Source organism: Podarcis vaucheri, assembly GCF_965113315.1.
Source record: "Podarcis vaucheri genome assembly, chromosome: 2".
Classification (NCBI taxonomy): Eukaryota; Metazoa; Chordata; class Lepidosauria; order Squamata; family Lacertidae; genus Podarcis; species Podarcis vaucheri.
Window position 1 is genome coordinate 55,455,963 of NC_138760.1, and position 18,685 is coordinate 55,474,647.

At 45.6% G+C, this 18,685-nt stretch overlaps 2 protein-coding genes across 17 annotated transcripts in view; one reads left to right on the forward strand and one right to left on the reverse strand.

Annotated features, from left to right (window-relative positions):
- The window catches only part of ABLIM3 (actin binding LIM protein family member 3), a 158,412-nt gene extending 143,269 nt beyond the window's left edge, over positions 1-15,143 (reverse strand). For 4 of the 16 annotated variants that reach the window (XM_082213040.1, XM_082213046.1, XM_082213042.1 and 1 more), the window contains exon 1: positions 14,237-14,675. In XM_082213040.1, coding sequence (XP_082069166.1) covers positions 14,237-14,249 — 13 coding nt within the window. In that variant the 5' untranslated portion in view covers positions 14,250-14,675. Of the gene's footprint in view, positions 1-14,236; positions 14,678-14,982 lie in introns of those variants that run through there. The other 12 variants (XM_082213036.1, XM_082213047.1, XM_082213045.1 and 9 more) reach the window with 6 other exon arrangements.
- Positions 1-18,685, forward strand: part of SH3TC2 (SH3 domain and tetratricopeptide repeats 2) — a 350,436-nt gene that overhangs the window by 267,979 nt on the left and 63,772 nt on the right. The gene's annotated exons all lie outside the window — the stretch shown is intronic.

The following is an 18,685-nucleotide window of genomic DNA, read 5'->3' on the forward strand; positions in this document are numbered from 1 at the left end:
TGAGATGGATGACCATTCACTTCCACAGTCCAGCACTGATGCCACCAATCACTCATTTGTACCTGTTGTGGGGTAAAATGTAGCCATTCCATTTGCTGGGATGAGACACATGACCCATGGCTCTGCACTTGGCTGTCATCATGGGTCTTCTGAAACAACTAAGTGATAAGGAAAATTCCACCACTCCCCCGTTTCCCTAGATTTTAATCAACTGTAGTAAAAATTCTCCCCACCAACCTTATCTGTCAAGCTTATCTAATATTTATATACACACCATAATATATTAAATTGTGTTTAAATAGTCATCTGTAATCACTCAAACTTAGGGACACTCCTGTCTAGAGTCTAGACAGTCTAGAGAGGAATTTTCACATGCTCCTCACCATTTCTAACTCTTTTCTTGTAGAAGGACATGCTTTATTTCAAATACATTTCAAACCCTGATCAGTGCTTGAAATACAAGTCCAGTCTTCCCCCGCACTCTGCCACCCCACTCCGCCCTTCTTCTCTAAAGTCCTGGTGATATTGACAACAGCTGGGATGTCAGGAAATTCCAGCAGTGCCACTTGACATGTTCCAGCAAGTGCCTCTGATCAAGGGGAAGAAGCCATCACAAAGTATCGAATGAAACAATGAAACAGTGGACAGCATTCTGCAGAATACCTCATGCTACCAGATATAAAATATAGGCTGGAAAATATTTATAGTCAAATATTAGGTATGATAAGGGAACCGGTTGCCAAATATCAAATACTATCAGATGCAAAGCAACAGGTGTCAAATATCAAATACTATCAACTGTTGATGGTCAGATACCAAATGCTGTTAAATATCAAATATCACATCAACTACAATATACTACCAGATGTCAAATACTGCTTTCTAATATCTGCTTTTGGCAGGTAACCAACAATGAACTTTGCAGAAGAGTATTCAGAGAAAGATTTAAGAGGGTAAATTTGTTTTACGTAGCATCCTTGTTGGTAGGAATGTAGACTTACACAGAATATGAACCTTTTCTTGGTCAGCCAACTCTTATTTCCAAAGGATACTACTATCTGCTACAGAATCCAAAACCTAATGTAGTTCTGCATCTGTTGCTAGAACTTGCCTTTGCATTAATCTTACATATGCCTGATTCATGCAAACAGATGAGCTAATAATGAGATTTTTTCCACTTCAAACTTCATGTGAGGAATTATATATTTGGATGCTTTCCCAGGTGAAAAAATCAGGAGAACCTGTCTCTGCTATATCTAGTTTTCAATGTGCAGGAAGATGTTTGTCTTTCTCTGTATGTATGGAGGAAAATCAAACCATGTGATCCTCCTATCTGACATCTGTAGAGTCCAGGAACAATTTTAGTTGAAATTTAGGGGAACTAGACCTACGTGTGTCTAGATTAACTGGCCATTTTGCTTGGGAGAGATTAAAAAGATAGCAGGAAGAAAACCCAGAGTATCTATACTGCGGGATTTGATATAATTTCAGCAAATCTCTGGAGTTCCACTGTAATTGCCAAGTTGTGCTTTAGGTGCAAAAAGCACTGAGTATAGAGAGAAGGGCTGTAACATAGTGGCAGAGTTTCTTCCAACAATTTTTGTAAGTTGGTGCCTATCTCATCAATTCTTGTTCTCACCATCTGCCCTGCCAACATTGCTTCATCTCTCCAGGATGCATTTGTGGAAGATGTCTTGGTCTACTTACTAATTAGACGTCCAAAGCACATTTATTAAGCCTCTGCTTTGATGTGACATCAGGCTACAGCAGCCAACGAATGGGAGTGTGTGCTCTGCCCACTGGATTTTAGAAAGCAATGGGAGACATTGGGCTGTGCCCCATAATGCATTTATTCCACCCTGCCACTATTGCAAATATGATTATTCAGCCAAATTAAGTGAACTGCTATCATTAGGAAAGTTGCCCACAATTTTATCTGGGCACGCCAAGCACTTAAAATAATTCAATTTCTCCAGTTGACGTTCTAGATTGATATCCATCAAACGTAGGAGTGGAATTAGAGAGCTTTGCCCTCTTCCTGTCCTCAGAGAGCCACTGCCCATGGTGCAAGAGGGCCAAGGAGGAAATACTTGAGATGACAAGTAGGTTAACCTAAGGTGGAAAAATGTATGCTGCTGGCAGGATTAATTTATTTTTAATGGACAGGCGACTGTAATGCAGGCCTGCAGAACCTGTGAGCGAGATCAAGCCAAATTGAAGCTCAGCAGCCATATATGGCAGTCATATAGGGGGCTCGCCTATATAGGGGGCATGAGGGGGTGTTGCTGCCTGCCTGGGTCTGTGAAAAACAGGTTGCCAAGCAACTGAAAGATCCAAGAAAGGCTCAATGAGTCACAAGTTGTGTAGGTTTGCTGTAATGAATGTGTGAATCATTACAGCTTGAAGCTGGAGTTTCCCTTCTGTGAATTCTACTCACAAAGGGTATTCTGATCCAATGGAGGCTCCCTCTGTGGGGCAGGGAAGGCAACATCTCCTATGCTGTGCAAAGAGCCCCACTAACTTTTTTGGATGAAAGTAGAGGCTGCAGACAAGAAAAGGGGAATCTGTGAAAATAACCTCCCAGCAGCAGGATTATCCCTTGAGCAGTATTCCACTCATGGGAAGTAAGGTTCCAAGCCACTTATATATTTCTTAGTGGTTCTAGTTCAGAATGAACATCTTACACATGTTGGATGGATCACAGAACCATTTCCCATGGATAAATAAAAGTGAAAACACCATGTTAGGATGTCACACATCCAATACACCGAAAGACAATCCCATTCATTGGGCAATGGAAAAAAATTCTAAGCATATTGCATGACAAGTTGAACATGTTGTTGAGACTAGATGATTCACAGATAAACCACAATTCTTATTTGTGCTTTGAGCTTTTCCATCCAAGGAGAGATCAGATGACTGCAGTAAGGCAATAGGCTCTTCAGGGAGCCATTGTTTCTCACCACATGAACAAGCCGACACAAGCATCACATTTGTGTGTTCCCGCCTCTGGTGCAGCCACATGGCAATCAGAAGCTTTTGCCTTTGCTTATAACCAAACCCATGCTACATTCAGAGTCTTGGAACTGTAGTTTCTTTAAGCTGTGGGTTTGGAACAAGTCAGGAACCGAAACCACACTTTGATCTTGATTCATTCTAACAACCCATGCTTAAACAAACCACAGTTCTGTGAGCGCAGACAGGGAACAATGGCTTTTTAGAAGGAGAGGTGAACATTTCCAATCTACTCCATGCAGCCACTCACAAGGAAGGAGAGAGGGAAGTACATGTGACCAAGATTCACACAGGTTCATTCATATAGTGGGAAATCAGTTTCTTATTGCATTTGCCCTACCATAAAGTAGCAAAACCACAATCACAAGAAGCAGCACAATGTTTTATTAGTCTTCTCTATTCCCTTAAAAACAACCACCCTTATTTGTCATACTTCTGCGATAATATTAGAAGCTATACACCTCTCCAATTTCTAGACTGCTGTTCACCACATCACTGTGATCCCACGGCAGTTTCCAACAATGCACAAAATAATACATAAAACGTAAGTTATTAAAAGCAACCAAGTTAATAGAAAACCAACTATAGAGCAACTGCAGGAGAACAATAAAGCCAAAGAGTGGTTACTAATTTTACTCAAAATGCCTGGGAGAATAGAATTGTTTTTACTTGCCGGCTGAAATCCATCAGAGTCTCCACTGTCCGATAAACAAGGGGGGAAACCAATAGCAGACATTTGATTCACAGGGTTTTAACCCTGGCTTAAGTATATGTGCAGAATGAAGAAGACTGCCCTTAGTGACTGTCATCTCCACACACAATGTCTGTTATTTCATCAAGCCCATGTAGAAGAGCTGGTTCCAAGTCCTCCCCATTCACTCATGTGAGTCCCTGAAGTAGCAGCAAACACCTCGGCAAATTCTGCCATGATGGCTGATCACTCATCATAGGAAACTGCACCCAGACTTTCACCAAGAGAAGGGGAAGAGCACACCGGGGCAGAAGATTGCCAGTGCCACGTGATTCTTGTTTAATTACAGGGGGACTTAATAGAGTTTGCTAGTAAACACTTTGTAACCACATGTCCCTGGAGATTACTGTGCAATAATACTTAGTGGACGTAACTGGGATCCCTGATTTAGATGACAGAAATAGTCATTCAGTGCTCTTGTTCCTATAAGGTACTTAACATCCACCCTCTTCTAACATGGCATGGTGATTACTAGACAACAGCTACCCAGAACTCACAGCACCAATCACACTCTGTCCAGAGGCTGAATGCTGAAGTATTGAAGATATGCAGCTGCTTGAAGCTTCCCAAACAAGAATGCACAACAGAGCTAATGCCCTCCTTGAGAATATCAGGAGATAGCCCACCCCCTTTCCTTGTGACATCTACATCAGTGTTTTTCAACCTTTTTTGGGCAAAGGCACACTTGTTTCATGAAAAAAATCACGAGGCACACCACCACTGTGTGCGGAGAGGGAGATGTCAGAGCCCCGCTGCTCTCTATGGGAATCGGATGAGAGCGGACCGCCTGTCCGCTCTCATCCGATCCCATCCGATCTGATCCCCACCCAGGACGGATGGAAAATAGGGTGGACACAGTCTGGCGCCCGCCTAGTGGGCGAAAATTTGACATTTATTTTTTTAAATCTTTCAAATTTTTCAATTTTCCCCACGGCACACCAGGCAACATCTCGCGGAACACTAGTGTGCCGCGGAACAGTGGTTGAAAAACACTGATCTACATGACTAATCCAAGAGGGACTGTGGAATCAGCATGGCCTACGCAGCCTCTACAGGGAGCTTTTTGGCACTTGCTCCTTCTAGGGGTGTTTTTCACCATTTTCCCAGTTAAAACCATCTCCCATTCCCACTCCCCAGTCATCACATGATGGACCACTGCAATTGACCTGTGCATGGCCCCAGATGCTCCATGACTACCAAGAATGTCAAGCAAAGCTGTGAAAACACACACAGTGGTGATCCAGATGGGAAAGAGTTCTAAATATCACAACTGGAGCAGAGATAATTTGACACCTAGGGAGGAATTCAACATCACACTATTACAATTGTTCTATCAGCATAAGCCCTTCCGCTTGCCAGATAGAACATTCTTCTCTCCCTCTGCTGTTCTGTTCTGGGAATTCTCTTGGCCACTTAAAGCCTTGCCAGGGTTGGACTAAGGATTTCTCTAGAGCAACTGCTTAGCTGAATCTGGCCCAGACAGATTGTTTTCAGTGGCATCCTTCTGATGAAACTAACCACGCACCAGCCCTCATAGGTAATTCTTTCCTGCTTCCATGGAGCTTGAGTCTTGTCCCAAGATAAGAGAGGGGGTAGGAAATGAAGTCAAAGGTGCTTTTCGCTTAGGTGCTGGACCTTCGATCATTCTTCCTTGCAACTGAGGCAATTTAAAAGCATAGAAGTTGAACTAAAAGTAACCATAGTAGTAGCAGTGGCAGTAGAGGAGCAACAGCATGACAGAAGTTTGAAGCAATTTGCTGAAGGTGGTGCATCTTTAGAATACAATCCTAATTCCACTTGGGATCAAACCCCACTGAATTTAGTAGAGTTTACTTCTGAGCAGACATGGGTCCCATCCACACCATACAATCATGGGTTTCCCCAAAGAATCATGGGAACTATAGTTTGTTAAGGGTGCTGGGCTCACAGATCTACAGCTCCCAGCAGCTTTAATAAACCGCAGCTCTCAGGCTTCTTCATGATAGCTAAAGTGGTATCAGCATGCTTCAAACATATGGATGTGACCTTGGTTAGGGCTGTGCTGTTAGTTGCCCTGCAGGAAGAACCAAACAGATACTCATCAGGGTTAGCTCAGTTTAATCTCCTTTGGGTGGATTTTCACTCGTGCGTGTTCTTTTCTTTTTTTCCCCCAGCAGAGAGTAAATCAAACAAGGGTGCTTTGTTGTGAGCCTGCCACTCCTAGGAGAGGAGCCTGCTGAGCACAAGTGTGCAGTGGCCACTGTGGCAAGCCAGAGTACTGTGCAAGGTTTGAAGGATGTTCAAGAAGTGACTCATTGACCACTTACATAGGTGCAGTTCATTTCAGGTCAATAGCCCTGCATCAATGAACCACCCTTTGCAATGCTCCACAGCATTTGGAAAACAGGGCACAGAACTGGCGCAGTGTGGGAGGCAGGAATGGATGCTTGTGAAGATATGTGAAGACCTTTGGATCTATTTGCTGTAGTGCTTGTGTGGGACTAGGAATCAGTCAATAGTTTCTTTCCTGGTGATACTATTTTAAACAGCAATAGCAGAATAATAATCGGAGGCCAGTGGTGTCAAGAAGCATTCAGATGAAAACTACCAATCCTATTATTGATAGGAAGTAAACCTCGATGAATTCAGCTCTCATCATTTATAAGCAAGCATAGTTAAGATCAAGCTGTAAGGCTACATTGGCCCAGTTGTAGTTGGTGCCCATCGGGACTGGTGGGGAAGAAAGCGGGGAGCCCAGCAGCAGGTGGAGACAAAGCCAAAGATGGGCAGAGCCCACAAATGCCCATTGGCTCCTCTTCTCCTCCCTGCTGAATTCTACAAGGGTAGCATGAAGACTAAAGAGGAAAAGGCTGGCAGCCAGGGCTATCCCAAGTTAACTGGGAGAAGAAACACTTTCATTTGTTTGTCCTGAATTGCCTGCTAGGGTCCTGAACCCCAGGCCTACCTGGCAGCAAGGCAGTGTGTCAAGTCCCCAGTCCAGGGTCAATCCATGTGTTTAAAAGTCCATACGGAAGCATTATCCTGTGGACATTCAGGAGCATCCAAACCAAGGTCCATCAACTTGGGCAGTTGAGCAGACACAGCCCCTCAGCTCTGCTTCCCTTTTGTACTTTGCATGCTGATTGCAGCACCTCGGCTTGATGAGGCAGGTGACCCTCACCTGCTCCAAGCCTACTCTAGCTGAGGCAGGCTTCCTCAAACTCGGCTCTCCAGATGTTTTTGGTCTACAACTCCCATGATCCCTAGCTAGCAGGACCAGTGGTCAGGGAGGATGGGAATTGTAGTCTCAAAACATTTGGAGTTTGAGGAAGCTTGAGTTTGAGGAAACTTGCGCTGAGGAATCACACACCACCTCCCAGAGCTAGCGAGCCCCACCTGGCCAGCTAGGGAGCTGGGCTGTGGGCCCTTGCCTGCCTCAGCCTCCAGGAGAACCCCTTCTGCTACTCCCTATGCTTCAGAACCCACCATGTTCATGAGGTCAGAGGTCCCTCTGGCTCTAGGGATGGGTCCTGCTGCTCTGGTTCTTGTGCACTGACCCCCATCCCCTCATGAGTATTTCCTACACCAACCTCTCCTTCCCCACCCACAGCGTGCCCCATTGTGTCCCACTCCGGTCTACACCCCTCACCATGATCCTCTCTGTCCTCCTTGTTGTCCTACCAGTTCATGACAGCCAGTCAATTTCACTGGAAAATTCTGATTCATGCATGACTCAAAACATGTTACCTCTTCTTCAGATTACAGTCTCAGGTTCACTCTTTGTTTGTTTGTTTGTTTGTTTGTCTGTCTGTCTGTCTCTCTCCCTCTCCCTCTTTCAAGCAAACCTAAATATGTACACTTATGCCTGTGTGCTAACACATTCATTCATAAACGCATTTAACGCAGATGTTAAAATAAGAAACGGGAGTCTTGTAATGTCTCTATGTGGTTGTGAAGGAGTCCAACTCAAAGATACTAAGAATTATCCCCCTACCTACTAGAAAAATTAGTGCCTGGTACTTGTTAGCTGAGGAAAATGAGTGCAATGTGCACAAATGGTAACCTTAAATAAATAGAAAGCAATCTGATAGTAAATGAAAAGAGCTAGAATAATGAATGAGATTAGAACAAAACAAAACAAAAAACACAGAATATGGGCTTTGATGTATACAATGACGGGCGTAAAAGCTAACTGCTCATGTGGTATTGCAGGTATGTATGGCTGGTTCCCCTGTTCCCCGTGACATATAACACGTGTCCTAATAATGGGACCAGAAATTGATAGCTGGCAGAATTGGGGTGAGGGGGGTGGGGGTGTATGGAGTTCCTCTCTGTGGTTTTTCCTGGCAGTGGCTTGTACCAAGGGACCCAGCTTCAATAGAAATGCTCAGAGGCATCGATGTACCTATTTATAACCTTATGAATCCTTTTGTAGCTAATTAGTGGTGCTAACTTTCAGGAGATATATTAATAGCTTTACACATGTAAATACCAATGTAACAGCTCCTGGTCCAGCCCTCTCAAATGCCATATTAAATCCAGTATCAATGAAAGAACAAAGAGCCTTTCTTCTCACTGTGTAGTTCTCCCCAGCAAGCTCCTGTATCACTTCATGTCACGACCCCCTACGAAACAGAGAGAATGCAGCACTTTCTGTTCTTTTGCAGCATTGCTCCAATATACTTTACATGGCCTGATCATGGGAGTCCATATAAGTAGCAACAGGTGTGCCCATCATAAGATGCCCCTCACCAACAAAAAGAATCAGGGTCTATCTTGCCTTGAAATGCCAGACTTGTTGTTTTGAATGATCAGCAAACCGTGATGTGTAGGCTACCGGCACTTTTCAGATAAAATACACAAAGAGCACAACAAATCCTGGCACCTTGACAGAAAACAAACCACAACACTGAGGCCTGCCGATGGTTTGCAGCAACCTGCAGAAAACTTGCCAGAGGACTTTGAGCCACTCAGGGAGCCACTGAGCCCAAGTGGCCCACGATGCTGAGCTGCTATCATGCTGGTGCAATTTCAGTTGACATCTGCATGGTGGCCATTTCACGGGCAGGGGCTTTTGATGATACCCAAGTACAATAAGATGCGTTTAGGGCAAAGCAGCTGCTCTCCCGTCCTTTCCTTGTTCCAGACAGAACCCTGATATTATTGTAACACATGGCTTAGAAATAAGAGGCTTAAAAGGAATCTATGAGGCAGATACTCAGCTGCTATAAACTGGCAAAATTCCTCCAAAGCCAGTGGGACAGTGTGCCGATTGACATCAGCAGCAATTTTCTGGCTGAGCAGTTGGAAAATGTGAGGAAAAAACGATTTAGGTTTCATCAGGACAACAGCAGTTGTAGTTTGCAAAAGTGCTCTTTGACCCCAATCTCATTTATCGTTACAACAAGCCTGCAAGGTGGGACATAAATATATTACCTTTATAGGTGGAAAAACCAAAGCTGAAACATTGTAGCTTGTTCAAAGCAACCCACGTCGATCCAAACCCAGATCTCTCAAGACCAAGACCAAGCCAACATCCACTGAACCATGCTGGTCCCTTCATTTTAGCAGACACTTTTGCCTCCTTGTCTGGGAGATCTTTGCTCTGTCATATACAAGGCATAGTTTCAATTCCTGCGCTTGCGTTATGGGAGTGCTTGACATAGCTGTGAGTTGACTCAAGGGTAATTATCTTCTCATCTAGCACACATACTGGATGGTATTTCGGGTTAGGGAACTTATAGAAAGGATTCAGTGGCGCATTTCTAGCAAGAGAACAGTTGTTAACAGAAGGAATCAGGCCTACAGGAGAATATATTATGTATGCAAGTGTCATTAAAGATTAGAGATGCATTCTGGGGGGAGCCATGCAACAGGTTTCATGCACTGGTTTTGGATCTGAAGAGGAGCTGACGCCTCCATCACCACCATTATAGTAAGAACTTCCTTTCCCTAACTGGCTCAAAACAGGTTTTTTTAAGGGGCACTGCCCCACACGAAATAATGCCATATTTCCTCGGAGGCTAACATCCCCACCCCAATTCAGACAAAGCTCTTGTTTGTTTCGGCTAAGTTTGCAACAGACCTTTTCTGCCTCTATGACACAGTCCATCTGCAGTGGAGTCTGAATTGCAAGAGGAAGAGAAGGTCGCTTGCCATTGTGCTGAGGTTTCCTACGATGGCTGCCGCCAAGTACCTGCCCATGGATTGTTTTAGCCAGAATGAAAGGAAACACAGGAGTATTTGTAAGCTGTAGAATTAAACCAGAGTGGGATGGAAGCCGCTAAGAGCATTAGCCTAGTATTCTACTTCAGGACACAGGGGACTGGGCTTGGTATGTACTGCCATCCAAAGCAAGTTTACTCAGAAGTCCATCCCTCAGTCTCAATGGCACTTAATGTCTAGGAAGTGTGCTTAGGATTATAGCCAAATACCTGCCTGGCTGGTTATATATCAGTCCCCAAGGGGTAGTGTACCACTTAAGCGTCCCACACTTATAATATCACAGAGTCGCTTAGAGACCCACATCCACCAAATTGCTGTAAGTCTAAGATCCGTGATGGGGTTCTGATCCCATGTTGGCGGTAGTAGGATGGTGAGGTGGTGGTGAGTGGCACTCAAAGGACCTCAATTCTGCTGCTTACTGGGAGATAAAAGAGGGAGTGGCAAGGCAGCATAGAAGTGGGAGTGCAGTGCAAATTCGTCAGTGGCAGCACTGAATGGGTTTTGCCAGTGTGTTTGCACTACGCCAACCTCATTGACACTTCATCCCTTCCCATCTTTCTCATGGGAAGCAGCACCAATGGGACTGACCAGATGTCAGCTGAGCACCGCTGCCCCCACCATGCCATCTGCTATTGATACCAACCTGGTCATTTTTAAAAAATCTATGTTAATTCCCAAGAGTTCATCACAGTCTAGCACAGCCTTTCCCAACCTGGTGCCCTCCAGCTGTTTTGGACTATAACTCATATCAGCCCCAGCAAGCGCCAATGGGAGTTGTAGTCCAAAACAGCTGGACAGTATCAAGGTGGAGAATACTGGCCTAGCAGCACACTTTTAGGGTGATCAAAACATAAGATGGGGCTGCGGAGGTGGATGCTGAGCATGGTGCTCAGTGGATGGGATTAGTAAGGACTGGGGAGGGGGGCATTCCTTCTTCACTCCACTTGCACCCCTTTCATTTCTCCCACATAAGTGGATGGTTGCTTTTCTGAGTCTTCTTCTGCATTATTACCGGTAATATTATTATTTGCACCTGCTCAGTTTTATTTATGATCCACTATTGCATTGTGTTTGTTCACCTGGTTTTTAGGAAAACTGACTGAATAACGTGTTCTTATTGCATTTGTGTGAACTATACAGAGATTTTATTTAATTACTATATTAAGCAGTATAAGCATTTTATAAACAAATAAATCCCAATGGGGGTGGGGAGAGAAGCACAGCGCTTGTCAATTCTCCTTCAGTGAGAGCAATGTGCACACCCCCTCCACCAGGTGGACAGGTTTCGCTGGCATGGGTTGCATCTCGCTACAGGTTCTTGTGATACAAGCTGTTTCCTTCATGTCTAAACAAAACCATCATAACGAGGGTCTTCCAGTTTGGAGCATGATGATAAACAATCACGTATTATGAAAAGAGGTATGGGAACCACAGCAGAAAGGTAGACATACCCTATGTGTTTGTGCAGTGTTAGAGGCTGAGATATGAAAGCTAGGACCTAAATGGCACATTAAGCCTAGGTTATGGGTGCAACATCGGAATGTATAGGTGCACTTTTTATAACAAGAATACAAAGCTGAAAATGAATGAACTGGAGGTAAAATCTCAGATTCATTTTTCACCTGGTCTAGTCCTCATCTGAAGAGTACAAAAAACAAAGCCATGCTTCCCCTGCCTCCCCCCCCCCCAATATTCTTAAGAGAGTCTCTTCTCCAGTCTTCAGAGAGTGGCTGGAAGTGGAGAGGCAGAAAAAGGTCCTCTTTCCCTTCCACTCTGGAGTTTTAATCTGAAATCTTAGGTGCAGTACTGCACCCAGAGCTCAGAAACTGCTTGCGCTAGTGAAATTCCTTGTTGCAAAATGTGCCTAGAACCATGGGAATTTCGGACGCTGTGTTTCTGTGCCCTGGCCAATCCAAGAGTTCAAAATTTTTGGTCATGGATTCATCTAAATGGGAAGTTTATTGCTTCATTAAAAAAAAAAAGTCATTGTACCATGGGGGGGGGAGCACAAAGCACTTTGCAAAGTGAGGTGAGGGTACCATTCAGTATCTCAGTGCCACACTACAGAGAGGAGGACAAAGGCACATAAATGTGGCGTGGCAGATTGACTCAGCCAATCTGAGCCAAGTCCATGTTGGCTCAGCCATTATAGAATTAGGAATGGACCCCAGAGACCTTAAGTTCAAACACAGGCACCCGACCCCAGCCACAAGTGAAAGGGCACACTGCTCTGTTTCCTTCTCCTAACTCTCGTGCGGCTGCTGGTGGCAAATGTGTAATTTCCCCTTTAAGTAGCTGGTTGCGAACACAGCACACAAAATGGACAGGGGCCAGCGATTAGTGGCACAAGGATGGAGGGGTGAAATGCTGGGCCCTGCAAACAGTAATTATCAGCATCCAAGCTATTAAGCTCTGGAGAAAGAAACTGCTACTGAGCAGCAGTTGTCGTGTATCTGTATCCTTTTCCCTTAAGAGGAACCCCCTCATCCTGTCCTCCTTTGATTCCATCTTCTCTGAAGAAAAGAGAACTCTGCTCCCCTCAAGGCTATTTATTTATCAGTTTTCTGAAGGTGACGGCGGAGGTAGGTGAGCACCCCATGCCTTTTGTTATTGTGCATCCACGAGGGTCTGATGCCTACTGTCTGCCTCTGCTAACCCAGCTTCCTCTTGCCCCAAAGTCCACTGACCCAGCCCAAGTCCCAGGTGTGGCTTCCGCAGAAGGCACCCAGAAAGTTTTACTTGTCTATGACACATACACAGCCTACAAAACCTAGAACTGCCTGTTCTCGGGGCTGAACTGTGCTGTCAAGGAATGCTTTCTGTGCAATCCGTCTTGAAGAGACATCAGCACCACCTGCTTGCATTGAGAAACCCAGGATCAACAACAGACTCGCCAGTGAGCTGGCCAAAAGGAAGAGGAACCTTAGGGGGGGGGCATGGAACTCCTAGACACACAGGCAGATGCCTTGTACCAATTGCTCCTCTTAGCTCAGTATTGTCTGCACTGACTGACAGTGTCTCTCCAGGTCTTCTCAGCCTTACTGGGAGATGCCAGGGTTGAACCCAGGACCCTGCGTATGCAGAGAAGATGCTCTCCCACTGAGCTAGGACCCTTCTCCAGATCCACTGGCTGCTGCCCTGTTTGATGAGAACCCCATTCGCTACGTGTGCAAAGATGCTATTTGTCATTCAAAGTCAAATTCCAAGGAGACTACCACAAACTGAACTGCCCTCTATCACATAAGCTGCCTTATGCTTCCCCCAGCTCAGCATTATCTTCCTTGACAGGCAGCGGCGTCCCAAGCCAGAGGTCCTCATCTCCCCCAGCCTTGCTCTTCCAGATCCTGAGATGTTATCTTGGGACCTCCTGCGTGCAAAGTGCGTGTCTCTACCAATGAGCGCCGGGCTCTCCCCGAAGCGGCATGATGCGTAAGCTATAAAGGTGGCTTGGGCTAGCTTCCCTTTAATGGAAGGGGCAAAACCCTTGCCAACAAAGTAGATGCGTGTGTTGTTGGGGGGTGGGAGGACAACAGTAGCAGCACACAGAGTAATAAGGGAATGACAAAATGAGAGAGCGAGACAGCAGCTTGAAATTGCCAATCGCTCTGCTGTGACATAAAATGGGCACCTGTCTGTACCCACTCTATACCTATCTGCCTGTTTCCACTTATTTAAGAAATCCAGATGTTGTGCCTTGGCTGATGATAGCTCTCTTTATTTTATATGCTTTATTTTATATGGACACATGCTAGTGTCCAGTATAGAATAGTATGAGGAGAGGTCAAGGCTTGGTACCCCCATCAATATGCAAACACACACACAGAGAGAGAGAGACACAACACACACATTCCCCAATGCCTCTCTCTTTGAACTCTGCCCTGGGACACGCACTGATGGGATCCTGCTGACACCGTGTCTACACACAGGGTGGCACAGGCTGAAGGCAAGAGTGAGTAGACTACACACTGGAGTAGAACGAGGGGCTGCAGAGGGCTTTCCAACCACAGAGCACACAGAGACAATACCGTTGAAGCCCAGCTGTCAGAAAATACAGATGTGGAAGGGGGAAAGGGGGCCAACGGACTCAGGTTGTCCCCATTTAAAAAGAAAGAAAGGGGGAGGGGGGATAAGAGAGAACCAAAGGAGGAAAAGAGACCTTAAGCCGATCAGCTGCCACGTCCCTCTTGCTGCCTCTGACATTCTGGTCCCAATGCAAAAAGAAGCCGCGGTTCCACCCCCAGCAAAGCAAAGGAGTCTGGTACTTACTGCTGGTGCTCATGATGATCCGGCCCCGTTCTTCTCATTCAACAAAGGGAGGGAAAACTGTCCTTTAAATTCTCTCCGGTGCCTTCCGCTGCACCCTCCTCCTTTTCGTGGAAGCGAGTCTTTTTTATATAAAGGGGGGGGAATCCTAAAGGAGAAAAAAAAAACCCTTCCCTAGAGAAATATACGTATTATTTCCGTTTGATTCCCGTCCATCCGCAGGTGTCTCCTTGATCGCCCGGGCTATTCTCTCTCTCTCTCTCTCTCTCTCTCTCTCTCTCTCTGGGCTTCTGTCTTTGCGCTTAATCTTGGACGGGCAGATAATAAGGTCAGGGGTGGGGTTAAAAAAAGGGAGCGAGAGAGAGGATAAAAGCAGCAGCCTAAGAATCAGCCCGGACCAGGTGCCTTCCCGCCCTCGCTCTGCCCCCCCCCCAGCCGGTCTTCCCCCCACCGATCCACCCTTCGTGTGGACGCGGCGTCTCCCGCGCCAGGCTCGCCTTCTGGGGCTGTCAAGCAGCGCGCAGCCCGATGCCAGCTCCAGCTCTTCCTACGGCTCCAGGGGGGTGTGGATCCGGGAAGGACGGGGAGTGGAGGGCGGGGGGGGCGCGTCTAGATGCACGCAGCTTGCTTATCAAACGAGCGAGCTGAGCCTCTTCCTCAGTCTCTCTCTCTCTCTCCCCCCCCCCCCCGTTTCAGTAGCGCTGAATGAGCCTCGAATCTCTCCGCGAAGAGCCCCGCCCAGCGCTCACCTCGTTCCAGCCAAGTTTGTCAATAGGAGCCTCTTTCAGGTGCAGCGGGAGGAGTTTTCGCGAAGACAGCGCCGGCTGCAAATTGGGATGAAAGGCGAAAACGGGAGTGGGGGGAGAGAAGGAGGGAAGCGGCGGCGGCGGGGGGGGGGGTGGAATAGCACCATTGGGCTGGGTTTGTTTCACTGCCGGGAGAAAACGGGATGCTGCCTTCTGCCACCTGCTGGTGGAAATGGGACTGCGCGGGTGGCAGGCGATGCATCCAGTGTGCAAGCGGCAGGGAGAAGGTGTGTGTGTGTGTGTGTGTGTGTGTGTACTTATTTGTTAATGCCCTGTGAAAAATAGCCATTGCCGTTTCTGCGGATAGTCTTGAACATGGGGGTGTATGTTTATTTATTGGTATGTATTTGCTGGGGGCGGGATGTATAATCAACTTAACAAATTTAAAAGACACCTCTAAGTTGTGTACACAAAACAGTGTGTAACAATTATAATAGGCAAATAAAAATCAGCAAATGTTGAAAACAAGCATGCATAACTGAAGTATGTGTTAGGATAGGCTTGTTGAAATAATGTTTGTCTTGGGTGTCTAAGAGCATAAGAAGAGAGTAGAGGTAGAACATAGCCAAACTGTCTAGTAGCCATTGATACACTGATCCTCCATGCAATTGTTCTAATTTTCTTTTAAAGTCATCCAAGCTGGTGCCCATCTCTGCCTCCTGTGGCAGTGAGTTCCATAGGTTAATCACGCACTGTGTTAAGAAGCCCTTTCTTTTATCTGTCCTGAGTCTTCCAACATGCAGCTTCATTGGGTGGCCTTGGATTCTAGTGTGATGAGAGAGAGGGAGAAAAAAATATTTCCTTATCTGCTTTCTCCGCACCAAGAATAATTTTATGTATTTCTGTCATGCCTGCTTCCGCTTGCTATTTTTCTAAACTAAAAGGCACCAGATGCTGTAACGCTTCCTCATAGGGGAGTCAATAAAACAGTGTTCTGAGGGTACCCACCTAATGTTAATAGGCCCCTTGCTCCCAGTCTGTAAAATGGGAACAACCATAGCCAGGGAACAATTCATAGCAAGGTTCAAAGGCTTGCTCTTAGATGTACTCAAGATTAAATTGTGATAATAGTGTATTTCAAGAGCAGTTGTTCTACTTGCTTTTTTAAAAAACAAACACACACCTTATAATCAACAGAAACCTACTAACAAAGAATAAACATGTGCTCTGACAACTCCCCACCCCCACGCCTAGATTAAGCCTGTGATGAGGCAAACAAAGTAGCAACTGCAGAGCATGATGAAGCCAAGATTAACAGTAATATTCAGTGACCATATTTCACAGTGTTCTCTTCCCATCTGGGAAAAAAAATTCAAGGGAATGTGGGTGCTTTCTGTGTGGACTCAGTATAAGGCAACTTCTTATGTTCCCAAGCTCACTAAGACTTTCCCCAACAGAATTAGCACTTGTACTATTTCTCGTTTTTAACTTTTTGCACTTTGATATGGGTTGCAAGATAGATTGTTAATGCATCTTGCTAGCAGGCTAGAAGAGCAGCTTTCGAGAACCCCGGTAGGTTAACATAAGAATATTAGAAGTGTCTGCTGGATCAGCCCAGTGCCAGCATCTTGTTCTCACAGTAGCCAACCAGATGCCTATGGTCAGTCTGAAAGCAGGACCTGAGTGCAACAGTGCTTTTCCTGCACAATGAAAATTATCCCAGTGATCAGGAACGCTGCACAGTCTTGGGTTCTGATTGCCTAAGAGGCTGGAAAGGGGAGTTTAAGCACTGTATCAGAGGAGCCAGGACATGGAATGTTGTACACGGCCTCTACTACAGAGGCAAAAGAAGCTGATCTGAAAGCAAGAAAGTTGGAAAGCTGCATTGCCAATGGTCTAGAGGCCTGTGCCATAGCTGTCAGCTTTCAGATTTGAAAACAAGGGATCAGCAGCCTCACCTGTCCCAGGGACAGTCTAAGGGATATCTAACAATCTGGGATAGCAGCAGGGAGCAGCGGGAAACAGCGCTGGAATAAGGAAATTTCCCGCAAAAAAAGGGAAGGTTGACAGCTATGGCCTGTGCATTACTCAAGTGTGCAGACCAGAGCACAGCTGAGTTTTTCGCTCCATCCCCAACACAGGTGGCGCTTCCAGATGACCAATTAATTGAGCATTGTTCTTGAATTTATTTGTTTATTTGCAGGGCGCTTAGACGGCACTGTCTATGTAATGAACATTCATTCTGATCCCTTTGCCAACACAACCCATCATCCACACAAGCACAAACCTGTATCAATGGCAGTATACTGCTGAAATTATAGAACTTGATGGCAGGCTGGTAAATCAGCTGGGCAGACAGGTCCTTTTCTTAGGTAAACTTCAGGTGGTGCGTTGCCATGGGAACTAAATGATTAGATGATTGCTTCTTGATACAGGAATGGTTTTTGAGGAAAATTTGATTGGAGAAGCAGGTAGTAGACCACCTTCAATATGAGTAAGGGCAATATGATCTAGGTATCCAAAGTTGTAGTTTGAAACATCTTGAGGGAATCAGGTTGGGAAAGGCTGGCCTAGATGTGCCCTCAGTCAGATTCAGCAGGGCTGTTCTTAAGTTTTTATGGAAACAACAGCAGCACAATTTCCAGGAGGAGCTGAAGAAACAACAAAGAGTGTCACTTTAAAGACTAAGAAGATTTGTTATGGAAGAAGCTCTTGTGCATCAGAGTCCACTTCATCTTCACTGTCATCAGATAAGGACTCTGGTCCATGAAAAATTATGCCATAATAAATCTGATAAGTCTTTAAGGTGTCACTCTTTGTTACTTTTACTGTTCGATGAATAGCACATGTAATTTAAGAGAATTATTCAGCATGAAGATAAAATATAAGAAGAAACATAGTGTTCTGCATCAAGGAATGACTAAGACAGCCTCCAACTGTTCACAGGGTATGTGTTCTCCCGTATACACTTTGCTGTTGAGTTATTATTGCAGACTGACCTAGAAGAAAGGTTTCGGGATGGGGCCGCTGCTTTGTAACTGCAAACAGTAGCTTCTTTGTTTCAATGAATGGCGAGGGAGGGCTCCATCTGATGTCGCATTTCTCTGCTTACAGTCTGAAAAATGTGCAAAGGGAATTGGCCAGATAATGGCCACAGAGGTCTCTTACCTAGGGTAGAAGATGAAATTTCCGCAAGTGCAGCTGTCAATTACATGACAACCTACACCTGCTGAAACTCCCCCTTCCACACGACTGTGAAAGGTGTAGGGGCCCTGTGCTCTTTTTCACATGGTCACTCTACTCTTGACTCTGCCTTCTCACTGGTATCTAGGACTCTTCTGCCAAAATCAGCCACTTCTCTCATTACTCAGACTGGGAGATGCTTGCCCTTAAACCCCAACACTGGCTTCCTATCTGCTCCTGTGTCCAGTACAGGAACCTGGTCCTTACTTTCCTTGGACACGACCTTTGCTTGTCTCTCTGCCTTCATATCCTGAGAGCCCAGTCTCTGCACCTTCACTCCACCAACCCTGATAGCAGCCACAAGGGCTTCTGTTTCCTCTTACAAAACTTTGCCCATCCTGCTTTGAAGCATTTATGCTTTGAACTCTCCAATGGACACTTCTTGTCATGTCTTGGGCTTCCTTTAATCCCACCTTTCCTAGAAATCCTGTGGCTTAACCTGTTTGTCCTTGTTTCAACTAAG